Source organism: Nelumbo nucifera, chromosome 4 (genome assembly GCF_055504915.1).
Source record: "Nelumbo nucifera cultivar China Antique chromosome 4, China Antique-T2T, whole genome shotgun sequence".
NCBI classification, from domain to species: domain Eukaryota; kingdom Viridiplantae; phylum Streptophyta; class Magnoliopsida; order Proteales; family Nelumbonaceae; genus Nelumbo; species Nelumbo nucifera.
Genome location: NC_142652.1, coordinates 20,348,869 through 20,373,608, shown reverse-complemented (window position 1 = coordinate 20,373,608; position 24,740 = coordinate 20,348,869). Strand labels below are relative to the sequence as shown.

The following is a 24,740-nucleotide window of genomic DNA, read 5'->3' as shown; positions in this document are numbered from 1 at the left end:
GCGCCAGAATCAATGATCCAGGGTGAGGCTTTGGAAGCTAAACAAGTCATACCTGAATGGGCAAGTGTAGCTGTGTTCTGCTGAGATGTTTGAAGGAACTGCTCATATATTGCCCGTGGTACACTCACCATTTCCTGCCCGAAAGCACAAGTGGGTGTGGAGGGGGTTGGTGCAGTTTGCTAGCTTTCAGTAATTGTGCTACTACTCTTAGATGTAACATGGTTAGCCCAAGTGTTGGGTGGACCACGCAAATCATAGCAGAAATTAACTGTGTGCCCCTCTAAGCCACAATGTGTACATTTTCTCTGAGCATTACCCCTTCCTTTTCCACGGCCTCCCCCTGACTCACGGCCTCCAGTCTGGCCACTGGCCCGGTTAAACATGTGTCCACTACGGTTGCTTGGAGGACCACTGTTGCCACCACCACTTCTACTTCCACGACTACTCCCTTTAGTCACTACCAAACCAGATCTATCAGAGAAGGAAGAATGTTCCACTGGCTCAATGGATGTCCTCTTAAGACGGGCAAAAACTTCTTCAAGTGGGGGGAGAGCTGATCCCCCCAATATCTGTGCTCTGACAGGCTCATACTCAGCCTTCAAGCCCACAAGAAACCTAGTCACATCAAGTTGTTCACGTTGCTGTTGTTGGATCTGGACATCTGATGTTAGAGGGTGATACACATTTAGCTCATTGCTTCAAATTGAAGTACTCTTGGTATAACTGATATACCCTAGTTGTGTTGTCTTGTCCAGAGTACAACTTTTTAGCATGATCCTTGATCTCTTTGGCTGTATCTAGGAACATGAAGTTCACACTAATCTTTGGTTCCATGCTGTTCCAAAGCCATGTCATTATCTGTGCATCATCTTGTTCCCAATCACTGAACCCAGGAGAATCAGAGGAAGGTTTCTCCTCCCTCACATGTTTTACTTTCCTCTTGGCCTTCAAGAATACCTCCACATATTTTGCCCATGGTACATAGTTCTCACCATTCAACTTGATGGATGTCATTTGAACACTTAGATAATCTGAAGAGAGCATGATGCCTGTTTTGTTGTCATTCCCAACTACAGTTGAAGCCATCTCAATTATGTCTCCTCTGAATATACACCACAATCTCACACTTGTCACAAGACTTATCTCACTTACAATACCACCAACCCACTTTCTTCAACTGCACATTACACACTACACTCTAAAGCTGAAATCTTTCAGTCAACACATCAAACACTTGGACTGCACACTGCAGGACCATTTACCACCAACACACCATTACTGAAATTACTCAGTCATTTCATCGAACACTTGTTCTGCACACTGCAGAACTGATTACACACAAGGTCTAGGGGTTCACTTTTAAGCATTTAAAAACATAGATATGTCGGCCACCACAACACAATCAACACCACACCATTGCTGTCGTGGACATCAGCAGTCTACCACTCTTCTTTCAGCACACATGTGAGCAAGAAAACACAAAAAAAAGACATGACTGATATGTGTATCAGTTTCACCCAGCACCACAACAACTAACTTTCGAAGCACACAAAAAAAATCAGCATTCACAGTCCATTTCTGAGCACACGACAGCAGTGTCCATACCTTTATATGACCAGCCCTCTTCGTACACTGAATAGAGGGTCTAGTATACCACTTCAACGACCACCACAGCACCGGCCAGAGGCATTCTCACCTCCAGGTTCTCAAAACGACAACTCCTTTTCAGCCCTTTATCGAGTCTTCAATCAGATCAGCTGTAGGATGATTAAACCTACTGTGAAGCTGGCGGCGAACCCAGGAAGAAGACAGCAGCAAGAAAACGAACACCAGACCTTAATGCTCTGATACCATTTGAATAAACCCTAGTTGTTTCTAGGTCAAAGTAGAGAAGAAGAAAGAAGAAAGAAAAGAGAAAGAAGAAGAAGGAGAGGAGAAGAGTGTTCGGCCAGACTAGAAGAGAGGATGTTCAAAAAGTCACTCTCCTAGCCAACCCACTTGACTTTTATTCATGAAAAACTTGAGTTACAAGAAAGACAATTTTGTCCCTCATAGAAGATGGGACACATAACTTAAACTCAGATACAATAGACATTTCACTTTCAATAAGATACACCAGAATGACAAAAATGCCCCTGACTCGAGCATTCTAACATCATTAAACAGGATTAAACCCATTAACACAGGCCCAGTTACAAGATAAGATAAACATAAGAATGGGCTAATAAGAACTCTTATCAGCTGAACATCACTCTAACATTCTAACAGTATGTTTTCCTGAGGGAAGGGAAGGTGCTGGGTGGGATTTAATCTCTAACATATTAAACGGTTTTACTGAGTACTTAGATGAAGCTAATACAAATATTCACATTGTTGAAAAATGAAAAGCTCTTATTGACTTGATTCAAGAAGAGTTGGAGTTGGGAGCAGTAAATCTATAGTTGGAATATGGCAATATCTTGGTCTCAAGCTGGTCCCCTGAGTCCAATGTGAAGATGCTGTGTATAGAAGATGGTGTCACTGTTCAAGTTGTTGTGTCAATTTGTGGAGGACAGCTAGTAGGGTTTTTTTACTTTGATTTGCACTCAGAAGCTATTCTTCTCAATGTCTTGAAGCCTGAAGGCATAATTAGTAAGGTAGAGGTTTTCACTGATAAGGTTCTTTACTCAGTTTGGTTAGCAACCTCCATTGAAGCAGCTCTCTGGATGGAAGCTCTTGGAGAGGAAGACAAGAGGGTTGAGAAAGATTGGCTTCGTGGTGGAAGAGGATTGAACTCTTTCAAAATTTCTGCAAAGGGGCTGCATCAAAAATGGGGGCTGGGGAGTGGAAGGAGGATCTCATTTTTCTTTATTTTTAATAAAAATATTTTATATTAAGAAGAATGAAGATGCATATCACTAGTTAAAAGGGGGGGGGGTCTTAGTCCCTAGCCCACTTTCTTTTCCCTTATCTTTTCTTTCCTTCCCTTTCCTTTTCTTTTCTTTCTTTTTCTTTCCCTTCCCTTTCTTTCTTTTCCTTTCTTTTTTTTTCTTTGTTTTTTTCTGTCTTCTTATATGGGGTGTGCATGTGGCGCATGAGGCGTACGCCTCATGAAAAAAGCGTATGAGGCATACGCCTCTTGCACCTGAGGCGTTCGCTTCAGAGGTGTCGGCGCCTCTGGCATATGCCTTGGGGCATTTTGGGGCACCTCGCCTAGAGGCGTGCCTCTAGGTGTACGCCTCCCACACCTTTTAAAACACTGTGCAATAGTTCACCTTCTCAGACTGTTAGTGACAAAAAAGGAGAAAAGTCAAGTTTGAAAGATAACTAGATTGGTGAGGGGAAGATTAAGAATCGTGGTGAGGATTGTAGCTGACCCAGTTTATTGGTTGCAAATCCAGGTTTGTTGAACTGGCAGGGGGAGTTTTAAGGAGTCACTTGATGTGCTGAGTTGACAGGCCGGACCTTTTTCAGCTTGGGCCCAACCCTGATGGGCCTAATAACTTAGATTTAATTTGCTGGTCATGTGATGTTTCATGTAAGCACATGGGAGGGAGGCAAAGTCAAGTAATGATAGACCACTTGATGGATTTATCATCCTCTACCTCAAAAGCAACGATAGTTCCAAGTGTGTTATGACATACATTGAAAAACGTAGTTAACTTTTTGTAGGAGCAAATTGCAAAGCTTTTCAAAAGAGGGGAAGGTAATACATATCAAAAAGCGATATTTAAGGAAGGTTGAAGGAGTGAATAAGGACTCAAGGAGAAGTTTAAAATGTGGAATTGGGTGATAACTAATTTCACTCATGAAGTTTCAAACTCATGAGTGATTGAAGGGGTAATAGTGGCAGAAAAGGCTATTGCGAAGGTGTGCTCAGACAAGGTTAGAGTGGTTGTAGTGGGAAAGAGGGCGCTAGAGAGGAAATTGTTTGTCAGCCTGCTGGTGATTGTATTTCGTTAGTAGCAGAAGTTGGAAGGATTGAGTGGTATGGGGAGGTGGAAACTGTAAAGAAGGAAGGTAACATGATTTGGGGAAAAGGACATGGGGTTCCTAGAGTTCCTGAAATCTCTTATGGTAATGAGAAGGTTGATGATGGATTTTTTCCCCAAGTATTAGAGGCCCCTGTGGCAAGTATTAGAGGTACTACAACAGGAGGGGTACAAAGGATATGAAGAGATCTCAGAGCAGTGCAAGAAATAGTTCTAGTTTGGACTTGTTGAAGAAAGGGGTGGAGAAGAAGAAACTGGGGGAAAATTGAGGTTCTCAAAAGATTAGAAGCAATAATAAATGAGGGATTGGGGAGACTGAGGACGAACTAGAGGAAGAGAGAGGAGAGAAGGAAAATAAGGAAGTGGTTATTGATCAAGTAAGAAAAAAAGTAAAAAAAAAAAAGGATTTGGAATAAATAGTCAAAATTGAAGCCCAAGTAAGCAAGATGTAAGGGTTTTATGTTTTTAGGAGGGGAAGAATACGTGAGAAAAATGTTTCAGGATTTGGAAGAGAGATACCTTTTGAACGAAGAATGGCATCGAAGGGGTTGGAGACCTGATTGTTGAATATTGTTAGGATTGTGGTTGATCTAGGGATATTAGGGGGGATGGTTGGGCTTTGTAGTGTCCTTGGTTGTGGGAGTGTGTTTTGCTTCGTTTGTAACAGTTGTGGAAGACTTGTATGTATGAAAAGAGTTTGGAGGGTTTGGTGATGTGGGTATTGGGCTTTGACTTGTATGTGTGATATCCTATCACCTGATTGGTTAATAAATTTTTTTCTTAAAAATCTAAATAAATCCATTTTAACGGTTTTACTGAAAAGAGGATATATGCAATATTTTACATCTGGAGGAAGTTTATTAATTGATGATTTAATGCTACAATAGAATGGTTGGATTTTTTTATTGGACACCATAGTAGTTAATTTCTACAAAGTTATTTCCCATTGAAATAAATCATCAGGGTGTATCGATAGGTTCAAAGTTTCAATACACCCCTTTTGGCGTATCGGGGTGTATCGATACTTTGAACCTTGGTGTGTAGTTTTGTAGTAGAGTGTCTATACTACAGTTTTAGACATTATCCTAATTTCCATAGAACTTTTGGATATTTTTATTTTATGAACAGGGTTACCCTGGGAAGTTCTACTGCCCAAGAATGAATAGTATGAATAAACCTGCATATGCTGCCATATGTACACATTCACCTACAAAGCCAGTTCTCATTTTCGTTTCATCTCGTCGTCAAACAAGACTTACTGCTTTGGACCTCATTCAGGTTAGATCTTTCATCATGCTGTGATTTTGAATTATTCAGTGGTATGCAGAGTTACTTATGGTTGTACATATGCAGTTTGCAGCTTCAGATGATCATCCACGGCAGTTTCTTGACATGCCAGAGGATGAGATGCAGATGGTTCTTTCTCAGGTCACAGATCAGAACCTGCGGCACACTTTACAGTTTGGAATTGGATTGCACCATGCAGGGCTAAATGATAAAGACAGATCCCTTGTTGAGGAACTTTTTGTGAACAACAAAATTCAGGTATTCTTTATCTCTTTGTTACCCCCTTATTGAGGAACTTTTTTGTGAACTTTTTGAGAAAGGCATGTTTTCCTCCACACTGTTACAGGTTTTGGTATGTACCAGCACATTAGCATGGGGTGTAAATCTTCCTGCTCATCTAGTTATTATCAAGGTGTGGGCAATCTGCTTTTTTTCCTGTTTTTAATTTCTATATCTATTTTTCTGATTAAAATATTCTTTTGAAGAACTCCCAATGAGGGAAGTTCTTACGGAGGTTTCATATGTTTGACAAAGGGAATTTACAGTACTAAACTCAACTAACCCTTATCCAACTTTTTGAGTGTCTATGTTAACCAAATACATTTTGGGGACAGGTGGACTTGGTGTCGTATATGGAATTTGCACTAAAAATTGAAGTATCTGACACAAGGCAGAAGACTTATAAACGTATCTAGGCATCATAGGTTTGGGTATTCTACATTAATTTCTATTTGCAGTCCCACTTTAGCTCTTCTTATCACTTCTATAAAGGCCTTTAGCCATTGTTGGTTCCTGCTGTCTAGGGTCTTGGGAGTGATTAACCTGCATTCTCATGCTTGTTAGCCCAAGATTTTACCATTATACCAAAAAATGGCCCCTTCTCACCACTTCCATCAACATCAACTTTGGCCCTTCCCATGCTTTCTTAGAGTTGAACTTGACCAAACCTTTCTTCGTTGTCATATTTTAATCCATATGACCAATCATCTTGGCTGATTTTCCCTCACTCACCTACTGGAGTCATCTTTAAGATTCATATCAATGGAGGGTGAAAAAGTTTTACTTTGAAGCCCGTGGCACTTACTTTCAATTTCTAAAAGAAATTGATCCTTGATAGGATCATCAGATTGCTAGGTGGGATCATGGAAGACCTTGACTTGAATGATCTACATGCTGTGAAGGTGAGAATCATGGGGGTGAAACCAGATGACATCCCTTGATCTCTGGCTCTCTTTGCCAATGGCCTTTGGAGGAGGGTTTGGTTACTGACAGGAGTTGAAGAAGCAGCTCTGTGGAAAGGGTGTTCAAAGGAGGAAGAAGATGATGAGGTTGCAACCTGGGTCTATGTGGAGGGAGGAGAGAGGACAATGGAGGAAAAGGGGAAAGGCTTCACTGCTGCGGGAAGGTGAATATTCTAATTCCAAAAGACGAGCAGAAGTTTATCTTGAAAATGAAAATTTTTGAAAAATAAATTGAAAGTAAAAAGAATAAGGGTTGTGGGCCCTCTTTTAGTGAAGTGGTTAAGAGGGGGGTAGCTTTTGAGCTGGCATGTAGTCCATACTTTGCAAATAAAATGCATACTAAAGCCCTATTAGATCCAGTTGGGGTTAGGGCTATCCTGTTACCTAAGGTGAACCAACTTGTTGATCAAAGTTTGGAGACTGGATCATGTGACACCTTAAGTAGTCACATGAGTCGGGTCTCTAAGGTTCCGATAGGAGACAATAGTTTGGGTCTATCATCTTTCCCAAAAACAGTTCAGCCGATGGCCAAGGATCACCTGAAACCAAGATATTCAAGGTTCATTTGGCGAAGAAAGAGGAGGAAGATGGAGGTTGAGTTGATTCCAGCATGTCAGAACTCAGAAGAGGAGTGTGATGATTCAAGTAGTGAATCTGATAACGACAACGCAGGGGAGGTTAATGAGATAGAGGAAGAGGGAGAGGAAGTTTTCAATACAGATTTTCTCTTTGATGAAGATCAAAAGAAGGAAGAAACTACCCATGTTCCTAGTCCTTCTATAGTTGTTGGGAGTTTAGCAAGGCCAGTACATGTTGGGTTAGGGAGGAAAATCAAAGACTAAACAAAGGAGTACCAGACCAGAGATTAATCTCTAGGCAGGGTGTTCGTAAGGAAATAGTGGACAATCACAAGAGGACTCACAAGGAGAATCCAAGCGGGGATAAGCTAGAGAACTGTGGAAATGAACATGAGTGTGAAACAAGACTAGGAAGTTTCTCCCAACATATTATCCCTGCGGTAGCCAATAGCTCCTAGAATTTTGAACAGGAAAAGAGAGTTAAGTCCCTTGGTCTTGTCATTGAGTCTTCCTACTTGCCCAGTCCAGGTTTGTTAATTAATTTTGCTTTGGGTACTAACCTATGTTCTGTGTTCGATGTTTCTGTTCCAGGGTCTCAAGCAACAATTAAGCCGCTTGCCAGTGATGTTGAAGGAGAAGGAAAAAATAGGGAGTTGGAGCTACAAGAGGAAGAGGAAAGAGGAAGAAGAATTTGGGAATGCTGGAGAAGGAGAGGAAAAATGAAAGTAAAGTTTGTGAAGGTTTTGTGGTTGGGAATGCGATTGAAACATAGGGAGGTTGTGAGGGGTGTAAGGGGAAAGAGGAGGGAGATAGTGGGAGGATAATGAAAATGAAGATTCAGTGGTTGACTTTGTTGAAAAGTTAGGATGTAAAATAATGAGCTGAAAGTCTATTTGAGGACAAAGAAGGAAGAAGGGAAGGTTAGAAAAAGAAAGCTATGTGAAGCAGAGAGATTAAGGCTGGATGTGGAAGGAGATAAGGAGTTTAGTGAAAGAAAGGGGAGGCGAAGAGGGAACAAGTAGGAGGGAGGAGGGAGGGGCAGGTCAAATAGGTGGAAATGAAGATTATAAGTTGGAATGTAAGAGGTTTGGGGAATCCAAGGAAGTGAACCTTAGTAAAGGATGTGTTAAGGAAAGAAAATCCAAACATAGTAATGATTCAGGAATCTAAGTTGGCAGACTTTCATAACAGGTGAGCTAGAAGCTTTTAGAGGGCTAGGGGTATTAGTTGGGCAATAAGTCCTTCATAGGGTTCCTAAGGAGGCATAGTGACATTGTGGAGAAATGAGGTCATGAAGGGAATTGTAGAACTTGTGGGTAAATTCATAGAGTCCATTAAGTTCAAACAAGTAGATGGTGGCTTTGAATGGGTGTTAACAAATATTTATTATCCTAATGGATATAGAGAGAGAAATGCGTTATGGAAAGAGTTGGAAGATATCAGGACTTTGGGAGGGACCGTGGTGTATAGTTGAGGATTTCAATGTAATTAGGTTCACTGAGGAGACAAATAATTCAAGGGAAAGCATCACTAGAAGTATGGGGAAGTTCAACAAGGTTCTCTAGAGCCTTACCTAGGCTAACTTCTATCATTGCTAATTTCCATTAGTAAGGAGGAGTTTGGTGGCAAAGGCCCAACCCAACCCCATTTCGATTTGAAAATGTGGTTATGTGGCCTAGGATTTGTAGGGAAAGTAAAGGATTGGTGGAATGAAAGTAATCCCAATTTGAATTGGGAAGGAATGAAGTTCCATTGGAAGCTAAAAGAATTAAAAGCAAGAATCAAAGAAATGGAACGTCCAGCAATTGGGGGAGATTAGAAGCAAGGAAACAAGAGGTGATTAGACAAATTGAGAGTCTGGATGCAAAGGAAGAAGAGGGAACTTTCAATGAAAGGGATGTGGTAAGATGGGAGTTGAGGAAGAAACTGGAGGATATCATGTTAAAGAAGAAATCTGTTGGAGGCAAAAATTCAGACACAAATGGGTGAGAGAAGGTGATGGAAACACAAAGTTATTTCATGCTTTGGAAAAAGGAAGAAGAAAGAAAATTTTCATCTCTAAGCTTGTGATTGATGATGTTACTCTCACTCAACAAAATGAGATTGTAGCGGCCTTTATGAATCATTTCAAATCCATTTATAGAAGACCCCTAAATGACAGGACAAGGTTGGAAGGGTTCAATTGGCCTAAATTGCCCGAGGACCTTAAATTATGTCTTGAGAGGAATTTTGAGGTGGAGGAAATAAGGGAAGCAATCTTTTCAATGGATAGGTCCAAAGCTTTTGGACCATAGGGTTTTATAATGGCTTTTTATCAGGATTGTTGAGACATACTCAAACATGATATTCAAAAAGTCTTCTCATTGGATTTTGGGGTAATGTTGCCCAATTTCCCTGGCTTCTCAAGTGAGTGCTCATCAAAATTCAGTTTTATTAGAACCTTGGGGAGTGGGTGACCCAATGTTTAAAAGTATCATTTGTAGAGGCAGAGGAAGAAGCAACCTAGGCCCACCCTCTGAAAGTGTCATTAGTTCTTGAAGTCTGTAAGCTCATCTCTAAATATGCACCTAGTGGACCACAAGGATAGTAATGAGGTCTATCAAAATGTATGGTTCCCTAAATTGTTCTTGTCAGCACATAGATACATATGGCTATTTAGATGTTCCAGACATTATCTAATCTTCTAATAAAGATCCGTTTCTGATGCAGGGAACGGAATATTATGATGGGAAAGCTAAAAGATATGTCGATTTTCCCATTACAGACATTTTGCAGATGATGGGCCGTGCAGGGCGACCACAATTTGACCAACATGGAAAAGCCGTAATTCTTGTTCATGAACCCAAAAAGAGCTTCTACAAGAAGGTAATAAACTTCATCTTCTAGACTTTTAGAAGGAAACTTGTTTGAAATTGTTGGAATAACCTTCATTTTCTATTGGCAGTTTCTTTATGAACCATTCCCAGTTGAAAGTAATCTGAGGGAGCAGTTGCATGATCACATTAATGCAGAGATTGTTTCTGGTACAATATGCCATAAAGAGGATGCAGTGCATTATCTCACTTGGACTTACCTGTTCCGGCGATTGGTAAAGTTTCACAGCTTGGTGATTACTTGTATATGTTTACATTTGCATAGCTTGTCATAAACATATTCTTCCATTATTTTCTGTTCGCGGAAGACTTTATGGTTTCTATTTACATTTGCATAGCTATCATGCTGGAAGACCTAGGATCAAATAAATTTTATTAGTAACGAGAATACAAAAGAGTACAAGGAGTACAAATGGAGAATCAAAGAAGATGAGACATAACCCCTCCAGCGTGCTACTTCCCCCCAAGACATCATCCCAAACAGAGCACAAATTACACCAGAGAATTAGGTCCCCAATATAAGACCTGTCATTTAGACTCTTTCCTATCTAGAGAACCTTCTAAGGAGTTGGCTGATCTTCACACCTAGTTGATTGAGATGTTTATAGAAGTGGCAAGAGGTCTATCCTCCTTTAAATGATACCTTAGCTGCCATTGTTCTGGATTGCTGTTCCTCATCCAGCCTATGCTTACTCTTGAATTTCCAACTACAAGGTTGCTATAGCCAAATGTGTGACTCAATCATATTCCCTGAAGTAAGGGGGGTACTCTATTATGTACTTCTTTCTTCACATCCCTAATAGAATTAAACAATTATAGATAAAAAAATTGTAGCTTTTTAAAAGGACAAGGGCTAGGCCTGTCTGAAGTTTCTTCATCAAGGATGGAGAATATGGCCTTTTCATTGAACCGTGTAGCTCCAAAAAGGACCACTTGATCAATTAGAAGATGGTCTATATGAGTTTAAAGGAAGGGGGCCTAGGATTGGAGTAGGATCATTCTCAGAAACTCTTCACTTCTAGGGATAGGTTGTGGAGGTTTCCTAAGGATTCTGATAATATGTCATGCAGTCATTAAATGCATTTATGGTGTGGATACGAATGGCTAGGATTCAAGTTTACAAGCATGAGCAACTCCTTTTTCTCCTTGGAAATTCATTCTTTCCCTACTCCCTTCCTTTCTACAATTCATTAGTATGGTGTTCTATTTGGCAAAAAAATCATACTATGGTTAGACCTTTGGTTGGGGACTTTCCACTTATTGATAAATACCCCTCTTTATTCTCCTTATCCTCATGCCCATACAGTAGTAGTATACCTGATTGCATGACCTCCCCCCCGCCCCCCTCAATGTCTAGCTTGGAATTTGGGTTTGAGATGGGAGCTTAGGAACTGTGAAACCCCAAAGGCCTTAGCCTTAATTGAATCTTTAGAGGAAACTTTCTTTGACTTCTCTAAGTAAGATTCAAGAATTTGGACTCTCAACTCCTTCGGTTTATTCTTTTGTGCCTCTTTCTTTATTAGTCGCTCCTTGGGCCCCTCAAGCTCTTGTTCTCTAGTTAAGGCCATTTAGTGAGGGTTGGGGCCACTTAGGATTTGAGCATTTCTGTTGGGAGGTTTTTTCATTAAAAAAATAAATAAATAAACATGTCGAATACATTGCTGTGGAAAATATATTCTTGGTGTTTATTCATTTATGCCCTTTGTGCAAAGCTAATGGTGGCAATTCTTTCAATCCATAACTCTCCTGCAGTTTTGTTAAGAGCACTTTTTCTCATTGTTTGACCTCACAAATCTGTTTGATACCTCATTCTGTTTCCTTCAATAAAGAGAGATAGTCTTGTGGAGATCTGTGTTAGAGATATATACTTCTTAAGTTACAAAAGATGCGAAAGATGCACAATATAATGGTGCTCCCAAACAATAGATCAGCCCATAGGCTCGCTACACCCCCTTAAGCTAATGTCAGGGAAGAAGCATCAGTTTGTAAGGAAGAGAGATGTGGCCACAAGGAACTGACCTGAAATGAAGTTTCAATCAACCTCAATATGCTTTGTACATTCATGAAACAAAGGATTCAAGGCTATCTTGATTGAACTTACGTTTGTTATTTCTTACACTTCCATGAAACAAGAGAATCACCCAGGAAAACATACCACCCAGTTGTGGACCTTCTTGTGTCTGGGCATCCCACCCAATCAGCATCAACATAAGCAGTCAAGTCTAAAGATGATGATGATGAGTAAAATAATCCATGAGACAAAGTATCACGAAGATATCTAATAATGAGAAGAACAACCGACATATGTGGTTGTCAAGGAGAAGAAACGAATTGACTAACCTAGTAGAAAACTTCTGAACACCTGAACCAAAGAATCTGTAAAGAAAAAGATAATTCTTGAAGAGAGCCAATAACTAATTAAAAACAGAGCCAATAATCTGGCCACCCTCCTCACTAGCATTTATACTTTTAATTAAAAAAAGGTACAATGACTAATATGCCCTTATAGGGTGGATTGTGGGCAATATTGATTGTAACTTGGTTGTCACAATATAATATCATAGGCTCCTCAGCTTTTATCCCAATCTCACTCAGCAAGGATCTAACCCAAAGTAGTTCTGAAACACCATGAGCCATAGATCTATATTTGGCCTCTACACTTGACCTAGCCACAACTAACTATTTTTTACTCTTCCATGAAACCAAATTTCCTCCTACAAGGGTGCATACCCCTGATGTAAATCTCTTGTCATCTAAACAATTTGCCCAATCTGCATCTATATAGGACTCCAATTTTAAATTCCCGTGGTCTGAGAATAGAATCCCTCTACCAAGATGCTTCTTTAGGTATGCAAGTATCCTCTCAATGGCTTCCCAGTGCTGACCTTGAGGATCATGCATATACTAACTCACAACACTAACAGCATAGGAAATGTTTGGATGTGTCATACATAAATATAATAGTCGGCCTACCATCCTCTGATATCTCCCCACATCCTTAACCAATTCACCATCCAAAGCATTAATCCTATGGTTTGGGTCATAGGAGTATTAGATGGTTTAGTTCCTATCTTCCTAGTTTCTTTGCAGTAAGTCTAGCACATACTTCCTCTGAGAGATGAATATCCCATGCTTGGATCTTGCAACCTCAATCCCCATAAAATATTTTAGTTCACCTAGACCCTTGATCTCAAACTCTTGTTGTAGTGACTTCTTGAGTGCATCAATCTCCCTCAGATCATTCTTTATAATAACTATATCATCCACATGCAGAATCAATTCTGACACAAGTGCTTCTCTCCTTTTCACACAGAGTGATCAGGCTGAGTCTATGTATATCCAAACCGGATAAGTGCCCCTCTAAACCTGTCAAACCATGCCCTAGGTGACTGTTTCAATCCATATAATGATTTCTTTAGCCTAAAATCTTTTCCCTCACCAACATTTTCATAAAAACCAATTGGAATGTCCATATATACCTCCTCTTGCAAATCACCATTAAGGAATGCATTTTTAACATCAAGCTGGAAGAGAGGCCATGAATAGGTAGCTGCTAGGCCACTAGACATCATTATGAAATATGAGTGAAATAAGTAGCTTTAGTAGACAAAACAACCAAAATGAAATAAGAATCCTAGTTTATTAGCAAAAGGGTGACCAAAGCGTCTATATGCCATAAATGCCACTCATTATTTCTGCAAACTAGTTCTGAACTAGGAGTGGTGGAAAGTAAACAAGATAAAGCCCGGTGTCTTCTCGAACCCTAGAGTGAACAGCCATCCAAGTCTATGTCCCATTCCCTTCACTATCCCAGTGCATTGGTCTTGAATCGAACAACCATCACGAGAGAAAGATACAATATTACCTTCCTCAACAAGTTGTCCAACAGAAGTTAAATTAATAGTAAGTTTAGGGACAAGAAGGGTTTTGGGAAGATGAAACTGAGAAGCAGAAGTATGTAAGAATAAATCACTACAACTGAGTCTCTAGTTTTCACCATTAGTTGTAATAATATGCTTATTAAGAGACTAAGGTTTAAGGTACTGACCAGAATGTGCCCTTGTCTTGTGATTAGAGGCACCAAAATCTATTATGTGACTGGGTGAAGAACAATAAAAGAAAAACTCACCAGATGGCCCAATGGCTGAAAGTGCAGAAGAAATAGCCATAGATACCAACCGTCACACCTTCTCCTTAGTAAGAACACTAGAAGGCTCACTCTTAGTTGAAGGCACAACTAAAGAGGAGGGAATTATACCACCACCATTTGAATTCAATGCTTGTATGATAAAGGCTTTGTCTTGATCTTTCTTGTAACCCATAATACCTCCCTTAGGTGGACACGCAGGACACTCAGTTATGATGTGTTCATACTGCTTGCAATAGGTGCAAGTGTTCTTTTTTGTGCAATGAGAAACCACATGGCCAAACTCCTTACACTTATAACACTACAGCTTAGATAGATACTTTTTGAGTTTCGATCTTTTTGCTAGAAAAAATAGTTTCTGATCCCAAATCTTGCTTCCCACTGATAGCTAATTAAGTTACCAATCTTCTCTCTTCCCTCAGAAGTTCTTCCAAGATAACTTCTAGGCTTGGGGTGGTGTCTCCACTCCAAAAATTAGATCTAATTACCTCATATTCAGGTCGCAAGTGCATCATCAAAAAATGGATGGTCTTTCTTCTATCAAAGTGGCCCTTCATAGTCTTAACACAACAAGCTGTCAAGGATTCATCCATATGCACAAGTTCATACTCAGTCCACAGATTTACGAAGCCAGCATAATAATCCTGAATCTTCTTCACCCCCCTTGTCTATAGGAGAATATTTCAGTTTCAATCTGATATTGTCTAGAAATATTAGATTGTTGATATACCTTTTTCATATTATCAAACATCTCCTTTGTAGTCTTCGAGTCAATCCAAGAATCCAGGAAGCTATCTTGGCATCATCAATCTTCCATTGTTTTAACCCGTTGTTATCAGATTTATTGGGTTTGGGTGATGAATCATCAATATGACCCCATAGACCTTGCCCCTCAACATAAAACTGAAAGTGGAATTCCCACAAGGAGTAATTGCTTCCATCTAAACTCACGGATAGGATATCTCTTCTGTCCAAAGCATTTCAGAAAGAGTTTTAAAGCCAACTTCTTAGTAGTAGAAGGTTTTAGTGAAGAAATTCAGCTAACAAAAAAAGAAGTATTGAAAGTCCAAAAAAGGCAAGTTTCAGGTCTGCTGCCCAGAAGTAGGGTTCGAAATCTTTTTAGAAACAGTCCAAACTTCAAACCAAGTAGATAGCAATGTAAAGACCCTAGGGTGACAGAAGATCTAGAGACCCAAGCCTTTGGTTCAGCTGATTGAAAGAAACAAAAGAAAACCTAACCTGTATGGCATCTTTCTTGAGAAAACTGATGAGCTTTATATTGATCAGAACAGTCTTCAACTAAGATCCAAATCGGTGTCCTTGAGCAGATCTGAAAGTTCTTGAAACAACCTTTCAAAAGCTGGTTTCAAACCTCGATAAGATGACGGAAATGTGAAGCACTCTGATACCATATGTCAAAGATAGGTTTCTAGAAGAAAGATGTATGTGGGTGTGTCTAATGTGTCCCCACACCCAAGGAGATTGTATTATATACTTCTAAGTTACAAAATGTGTGAAAGGACAGTTATGCCCTTGACAAGTACAATTAAAAGAAAGAATGAATGAAAGAACAGTTATATGATACATAAGATACAAAATATAATGGTGCTCCCAAACAATAGATCAGCCCATAGACTCTCTACAATGTGCAAGAGTAGCTATCCTATGATGTGTGTTGGAAAAAAGGAATGCCCACATCTTCAATGACAAAGAAAAATGGTTTAAGGAATATCATTGACAATATCTGTATCAAGTTGGCACATTGGGTCAGAACCATGGAGCTCTTTGCACCATACATGACTGATGACATAATAAAAAATTGGAGGGAAGTGGTTGCCTCTGCCCCGACCAGGACAATAGTACATGCTGAATGGTGCCAATAATAAAAAATTGTAATTGATAATGAATCTCACAAGGATGGTTATCCGAGGCTAACCATCCCTTAGATGCTCTGTACATTAACCTTTATTACAATTAATAAAATTCTTTACGGTTACTGATAAAAAACAAGCATTTAATAATTGACTTGAATTATATATATTGTTGACATCCTGTCAATTTTCTTCAATCAAATTATGTGGTTTCTTTCATGAGAGTAACCACTGCTAGATCTGACAATAGTGCTTTGTGTTTGGTGAATAGTTATGTTGTGCAATTAAAAGTTTTATTGTTTTCAAGATTCTATTCTTTGTAAAATTGTAATTTTCTATATTCTTAAGGGATATTTTCAAGATAATGAAAAGTTATTCAACCATTTAGAAGAGAATCAGCTTCTTGACATGATCACTTTGTGGATTGCTGATAAAGAGCAGCCCAGTGCACGAGGCTCCCACCAATGTGAGGTCTGGGGAGGGACAGATGTATAGAGCCTTACCTACACACACAGAGAGGCTGTTTCCAAACTTTGTGAATTTCTGATGTTCTACCAAATATGAGATCTACCAAACCGAAGATTTTTCATGTAAAAGTTTTATTAAGAGTGTTATTATGATTTGGCCTGCCCTTGAGTTCTGTTAGTCTGATAACAGCCAAGAAGAGAGAAGAAGAAAGAAGAAAGAAAGAGAGAGAGAAAGGAGGAGAATAGGTGAGAAGAAAAGTCTGGTTCGAATGAGAGGGAATTACCTCTCCCATTCGGCCAGATATGTTTTATGTTACTAACATAATGGAAAAGACACACGTGCCCTTACTTAAGTGAGGGACACTAGTTCTAATATAATATTACAGATCAGCAACCTCAACATAAGTATAAAGACAGAAATACCCCTATATACTCGATACTAACACTCCCCCTCAAGCTGGTGAGTATATATCATATAATCCTAGCTTGTTACATATGTAGTTCACTCTTTCCCGACTCAACCCTTTAGCAAATAAATCTGCCCACTGGTTCCCTGTGTTAACATATGCAGTGTTTCTCACTCCACTTAGCACCTTCTCTCTCACAAAGTGACAGTCAACCTCTATGTGCTTGGTTCTTTCATGAAACACCGGATTAGAAGAAATATGAACGACAGCCTGATTGTCACAGTAGAGCTTCATTGGAGTGTTAACATTGTATCCTATCTCCTATAGAAGGTTCCTTAGCCACACTAATTCACAAGTAGTATGTGCCATAGCTCTATATTTTGCCTCTGCACTACTTATCGCCACGACTATCTGCTTCTTACTTTTCCACGTCACCAGATTACCCCCAAGAAAAGTGCAATAGCCTGTGGTAGATCTCCTATCAGACATAGAACCGGCCCAATCAGCATCAGTATATCCTTCTATTTCAAGTTTTCCACCACTTTTGTATATCAAACCATAACCAGGAGCCCCTTTTAAATACCTCACAATTCTTAGAACCGCATCCCAATGAGGAACCAGAGTTTCTACATGAACTGACTTACCACATTAACCACAAATGAAATATCTGGCCGAGTAATGATTAGGTAGTTCAGTTTACCTACAAGTCGCCGGTATCTGCCAGGGTCTTCAAACACTTCACCCATATCACTGCTCAGCTTAGTATTTGTTTCCATAGGTGTTTCAGCTGGTTTAGCACCTAACAAACCTGTTTCCTCCAACAAATCAAGCACATATTTCCTCTGACAGAAATTAATACCATGCTTAGACCTTGCTACTTCTATCCCTAAGAAATATGTCAATTTACCAAGGTCCTTCATTTGAAAATGTTCCTGTAGAAAAGTCTTCAACCTGTCAATGCCCATTTTATCATTCCCGGTAATAACAATATCATCTACATACACCACCAATAGGATTTTTCCTACCTGAGAGTCATGACTGAAGACTGAATGATCAACTTGGCACTGTTTCATACCAAATTTCTTTACCACCTCACTGAACCTACCAAACCATGCTCGAGGAGACTGTTTAAGCCCATAAATAGCCTTCTTTAGTCTACATACCTTACCATCCTCCCCCTGAGCAACAAACCCCGATGGTTGCTCCATATAGACCTCCTCGAGCAAATTACCATGCAAGAATGAATTCTTGATATCAAGCTGATAGAGGGGCCAATCATACATAGCAGCAAGAGAGATCACAACACAAACCAAACCTATCTTAGCAACTGGGGAGGTCTCTTTGTAGTCAATACCATAGGTTTGGGAGTACTCTTTTGCAACCAATCTAGCTTTTAGTCGCTCTACACTACCATCAGGTAAATACTTAACAGTATAAACCCACTTACAACCGATAGCCTGCTTCCCAGGAGAAAGAGTGGTGAGGTCCCAAGTATGATTATGAGTTAGAGCTGAGAGTTCTTCTTCCATTGCACGGCACCATCCTGGAGAGGCAAGGGCTTCCTGGACATCCTTAGGGACAACAACTAAGGATAACAAAGAGATAAACTGGCAATGGGAAGCGGAAAGGTGAGTGAGTGAAACATAATTAGAAATAGGATGAAGGGTACAAGTGCATTTACCTTTCCGCAAGGCAATGGGAAGATCAAGATCAGATACTGGGTTTGGGGCTGGTGTGGAGACAACTGCCGAATCTGTCGACGTTGATGGAGCTGGAGGAGGAGCAGCCGGTACATGTGGGCGATGTGTATACACTTGACGGATAGGTGGCCGTTCAATAGGTGGTGGCACTGGAGGCAAGGACTTGGTCACAGCTGGAACAAGAGGAACAGAATCCGCAACTGGAAGTGAAAGAGGAGGAGGTGATGAGGAGGAAGAAACATCACCGGACCCCAAGAAAAAACGGGATAGACTCAAAGAAGGTAACATCAACACACACAAAGGAACGTCGAGAACTAGGATGATAACACATACCCTTTCTGGGTCCGGGAATAGCCAAGGAAGATGCACTTAATGGATCGTGCATCTAACTTGTCCTTCCCGAGGCCCAGATTATAGACGAAGCAGACACACCCAAAAATCCGAGGAGAAAGAGGAAACAGAGACAAGGTGGGAAACAAGGCAGTGAATGGGGAATGACCATCAAGGATAGATGTGGGCATCCGATTAATCAAGAAGCAAGAAGTAAGCACCGCATCACTCTAAAAGGGTTTGGGAACATTCATGTGATGCACGAGGGATCGAGTTGTTTCCAAAAGATGACGATTCTCTCTCAGCCACCCCATTTTGTTGTGGGGTGTAATTACATGAGGTCTGATGTATAATGCCATGTTGGTCCAAGTATTCTTGAAATGATGAAGAGAAATATTCACGGCCATTATCGGAACGAAAAAATTTAATGTGAACACCAAATTGGTTGCGAATCTCAGCATAAAATTTTTGGAGGATGGTAAACAATTCACTTTTTCTTTCATTAAATAGAGCCACGTCATCCTTGAATAATCATCAACAAAAATGACAAAATATCTATATCCATTGTATGACATCACTTTATAAGGACCCCAAACATCTGAATGAACCAAAGAAAAAGGACTCGACACACGGTTATCAACCCTAGGACTAAAGGGAACACGGCGATGTTTCCCCAACTGACACGACTCACAATCTAAAACAGAAAGTTGACTCAACGAAAGAACCAAAGACATCAAAACTTTCTGCGAAGGATGACCAAATCGACAGTGCCACTAGAGAGGAGAGAGAGATGACTGGAGAACTGTTGATGTTCTTCCACCACCGTCAAGATAATACAATCCATCTTCTTCATCCCCGTCTTGAGATCTTGAAAAACACACGAAGAAGGGTAAAAAGTAATAGAGCAATTGAGTGACTTGGTCAACTTACTAACAGACATAAGGTTAAATGGAAATTTAGGGACATACAAAACTGAGGATAAAGATAAGGGGGTCATCTTAACATTGCCAACACCACAAATGGAGGATGTGGAACCATTAGCAAGGGTAACAGATTGTGATGTTGAGCAATGAGAGAGGGAAGAAAACACACATGGAGTTCCAATCATGTGATCGGAGGCTCCAGAGTCAATAATCCAAGGATTGGGTGTGGATGCCAAACAAGCATACCTGAGTGTGCGAGAGTAGTCGTGTTCTGCTGAGATGTGGATTAGACAAACCTCTCATACTCATCACGGGTAACACTCACCATCTCCTTCCCGGGAACATCTGTGGATGTAGGAGGCATCTGATCAGCTGAACGACTCTCCTATCTGAAACTGGTGTCACTAGTCATGGCATGATTGGCCCAAGTTGAGGGTGGACCATGCAAGTCATAGCAATAATTAATGGTATGTCCATCCATACCACAATGAGTACACCTCCTCGGACCCGAACCACGTCCTCTGCCATGGGCTCCCCCTGAATCTCTACCTCCAGTACGACCACCACCACGGTTATACGCAGGTCCACCACCACCACTCCAGCCATATACCGGGCCACTACTACCACTACAGCCAGACTGAGCTCCCCGAGCTCCACATCTAACACCACGGCCCTTCGATACTGCAAAGGCTGATCTATCAGAAACATTAGAGTTCTCAGTAGATCCAATGGAAATCCTCCGAAGTCGAGTGAACACCTCTTCTAAGGAAGGGATAGCTGACCCTCCTAGTATCTGAGCCCGCATTGGTTCATACTCAGATTCCAGCCCCACCAAAAATCGAGTCACATCAAGTTGTTCTCTCTGTTGTTGCTGAATTTTGACATCAAAAGTGAGGGGGTGATAAACATTCAACTCATTACGGATGTTTCTCTACTAGCATAGTACTCCTCAAGACTCTGATTGCCCTGTTGCAGATTAAAGTATTTCTGATACAGCTGATATACTCTGGTTGTATTGTCTTGACCAGAATACAACTTCTTAGCATGGTCCTACACATCTTTGGCAGTGTCAAGAAACATGAAATTTACACTAATCTTGGGTTCCATACTGTTCTATAACCACATGATAATCTATGCATCCTCTTGTTCCCAGTCATCATACTCATGAGAATCAGTGGAGGGTTTTTCCTCCCTTATGTGTTTCACCTTCTTCCTTGCCTTTAGAAAAAACTTCTACAGATTTAGCCCAAGGTACACAATTCTCTCCATTCAATTTAATGGAGGTCATTTGAACATTCAGGTAGTCAGTAGGTATCATCACATTAGATTTTCTATCACTGCTATCTCCCATTGCCGAATTCTGTTATTACCGAATTCGGCACACTGATCACACTGGTTTCAGCACTTGTTATTGTTGAAGATTGCACTCTTTACACCACAAACCCTACCCCACGACTACCTGAAATCTCACCACACTATACGAGGACCACTCCCCCTTCGAATCACACTAAAAACAGCATAAACCCTAGCACACTACAGTCTGAAATCCCACCATACGATCTGAAACATACTTCTTATTTGATTCATAACAAAAATATGCATAGAAATCTCATACCTCATCACCCGAAAATCAAACCACACAAAAAAAAAAATCAGACCACACAAGACACCCACTGCACCACACGAATCAGCCCTCTTCTCTTCATCGATTAGGGGAGGGCTTCTTAGAAACCACAGCAACCGACCACGAACAGCACAACTGGAGGCATAGAGACCTCCAAGGGAAGAGGGCGACCACTCCTTTTCAGCCCTTTCCCTTATCTCCAATAGATGGCAGAGAAATCAAGAGAAAACCCTAGACTAGGTTCGCAGAAAACAGAAATCTGGCCAGATCCGAGTTGTTTAGTTGTGCTCTGATACCATATTATGATTCGGCCTGCCCTTGAGTTCTGTTAGTCTGATAACAGCCAAGAAGAGAGAAGAAGAAAGAACAAAGAAAGAGAGAGAAAGGAGGAGAAAAGGAGAGAAGAAAAGTCTGGTTCGAATGAGAGAGAATTACCTCTCCCAGTCGGCCAGATATGTTTTATATTACTAACATAATGGAAAAGACACATGTGCCCTTACTTAAATGAGGGACACTAGTTCTAATATAATATTACAGATCAGCAACCTCAACATAAGTATAAAGACAGAAATTCCCCTACATACTCAACACTAACAAGTGTGTATAAGGTGTAAAAAAATAAACTTTAGCCATTGTTGCATAGACTCCCCCAAATGGATGACATGTCTGTATTAGACAGTTTCAGAGTCCAACACCCTGCAGGTTTTTGAGGACACTCAGACAGTTTCAGGTCCGAGTGTTTTTCCACCCTCCCCATCTCTTGGTGTGGATGCAATTGGTTGGGATGCAATTGGTGTGAGTTTCTTATTTGAACCAAAGTCTTTTCTTTTCTCTTCCTTTCCTCTCTTAAATGTTCTCTTATTTATTTCTCTTTAGGCTGCATTTTGTTGCATTACAAATGAAAATTTTCACTAGTGTAAATGCATGGGAGTGCAAATACGCTGAGTGTATATTCTGGTTTGTTTTTGCTTCGGATTTGACCCTATCTTGTTTGTTTGTGAAAAGTAAAATAGGAGGTAAAATGGTGTGGTCCCACCTTATATGAAAGACAATGGGGGTAGGAGGGTTATTTGTTTGGGAGTGCAAATTTTGCATCAGTTTTTGAGATGCAAAATTTACACTGCTAGTGAGTGCAATTGAGACAAAAAGTACTAATTATGTATCAGGTGGGAGTACAAATCATGGTTGCAAACAAACAGATGCAAAACTGAATGGGGCAGAAATTTGTATCTGGTTCAATTTGTGTTGCAACCAAATGCAGCCTTTAATAAATTACAAGTCCTTGCACCTAGGTTTACAGTGGTATTCACTTGGGCCATGGGTACCATGGGTAGTTGTTGGGGCAGCTTTTCTTCATTCCCCATATGGCACTTTGGTGCTTTGTGTCTATTCTGTTAGATCTTTTGTTAACCCTTTTGTTATCAACATAGTTTTCAAGGCGCCAAGGCGAGGCTAGGCAACCATGGGGCACCTAGCCCTCGCCTAGGCGATGGAATTTAAAAATAAGAAGCCGATGGATTTCTACCCCTTCTGTAGTTTTTTTTTGGTTTTATGTGTTCTGCACTTACTTTTGTGCTTGTGATTCATGCAGTGTTGCTTGATGAGAACAATTACTAAAATAAAAGAAGAAAATGAAGAAGAAAAGTAAGGGGTGGAGCCCCTGTTCTAGACCCAGAAAAAGAAGGTGAAAAAATATTAAAATAAAAGAACAAATATGAAGAAGAAAAGAAGGGGCTCTGCCCCTGTTTCAGACACCAATGATGAGAACAAAAAAAGGGCTGAAAAATGCAAGAAGCTAAGAACAAAAGAAGGGGGCGGAGCCCCTGTTCTAGACCCAGAAAAGCTGGTGAAAAAAAATACTAAAATAAAAGAAGACTATGAAGAATTTCAGGCACCAATAATGAGGGAAAAAGAGCTGAAAACACGCAAGAAATTTCAGAACAAAAGAAGGGGGTGGAGCCCCTGTTTTAGTCCAATAATATGATTCAAACCAGGAAAGAAGAATGGCTTTAGTCCAACAAGGAAGAGGAGAACAATAGGGTGTAACCACTATTTTAAACCAGTGGAAAAAGAGAACAAAATGGAGGAAACTGATTAACTCACCTTGACTTAGAGGATTGTGTCGGAACGACGGAGGGCTGTTGTTCTCTCTTCTTCCTCATAACAAAAACATGATAACATGCAAGATGTCCTATTATAAAAACTAAAGCCAACCAATAAAATATTATATATTTTATATTTATATTTAATAAAATATTGTATACTATATATGTGTTTCAGTCCCCTCAGCATGCGCCTAATACATGTTTTCTTGGCGTTTGGGCGAGGCGCTCCTTGAAAAGCGCCTAGTCGCCTTGACAACTATGGTTATCAATCAAAAAGATAAAAAAGGATGACATGCATGCACACATTTTATCTGGTATAGAGCTGGTATATGAGCTACTTTTTTCTTGTGAAAATTCTTTGATGAACAATTGGGAAGAATAATATGCAAGTCCATCCAGCATGATCTGTGATTTAATGTACTTATCATTGATCATATATATATTTGCATGTGACAGGTTGTTAATCCAGCATATTATGGATTAGAAGATACCGAAACAAAAACTTTAAATGCATACTTGTCAAGGTACCAATATACTATATGATTCAATGAACTTTGTTGTTTTTAAACCATGTCCTGGCGGGAGTGTTTTGGTTCCTGATCTTTTCTGTTCAGCAGGTTAGTCCAAAATACATTTGAAGATCTGGAAGACAGTGGATGCATCAGGATAAATGAAGACAGTGTGGAGCCTATGATGCTGGGCTCCATAGCATCTCAGTATTATCTTAGCTACATGACTGTATCAATGTTTGGTTCCAACATAGGCCCAGATACAGCACTTGAAGTAAGTCCAATATTGCACTATGATGTTTGTTCTCTGAGACTTTCTTAAAAAGTTGTTAGATAGTTGATGCACTCCAGGTGAACACTCATAAGTGCATTATTCATATCCAATATGTTTCTACTGTAGCTACAGTAGTCCGAACCAATAAGGAGAAGAAGAAAGAGAAGGAGAAGAAGAAGATGAAAGAACTGTCGAACCTGATAGCTAAACCCTATCAGTCGACCTCTTAATAGTGATTAGGCTTCTAATTAAATGTACAAGGACTAAACTACCCCTAGTTAAGTATGGGACAGAGAACCTCTAATAAGACTGCCACATAAGCTCATAACTTAACCAAGGTGAGTTGACTAATCTACCCTTATTCGGCTAACTCTAACACTCCCCCTCAAGCTGGAGAATATATGTCATATAATCCCAGCTTGTTACATATATA

The 24,740-nt window shown here is 40.1% G+C and overlaps 1 protein-coding gene across 10 annotated transcripts in view; it reads left to right on the top strand.

Moving 5' to 3' along the window:
- Positions 1-24,740, top strand: part of LOC104597958 (U5 small nuclear ribonucleoprotein helicase) — a 156,926-nt gene that overhangs the window by 98,654 nt on the left and 33,532 nt on the right. For 5 of the 10 annotated variants that reach the window (XM_088903295.1, XM_088903296.1, XM_088903294.1 and 2 more), the window contains exons 36-42: positions 5,100-5,249; positions 5,325-5,516; positions 5,605-5,670; positions 9,787-9,942; positions 10,022-10,165; positions 23,981-24,048; positions 24,142-24,307. In XM_088903295.1, the coding sequence (XP_088759421.1) occupies positions 5,100-5,249; positions 5,325-5,516; positions 5,605-5,670; positions 9,787-9,942; positions 10,022-10,165; positions 23,981-24,048; positions 24,142-24,307 (942 nt within the window). Of the gene's footprint in view, positions 1-5,099; positions 5,250-5,324; positions 5,517-5,604; positions 5,671-9,786; positions 9,943-10,021; positions 10,166-23,980; positions 24,049-24,138; positions 24,308-24,740 lie in introns of all 10 variants that reach the window. The other 5 variants (XM_010259770.3, XM_088903293.1, XM_010259768.3 and 2 more) reach the window with 1 other exon arrangement.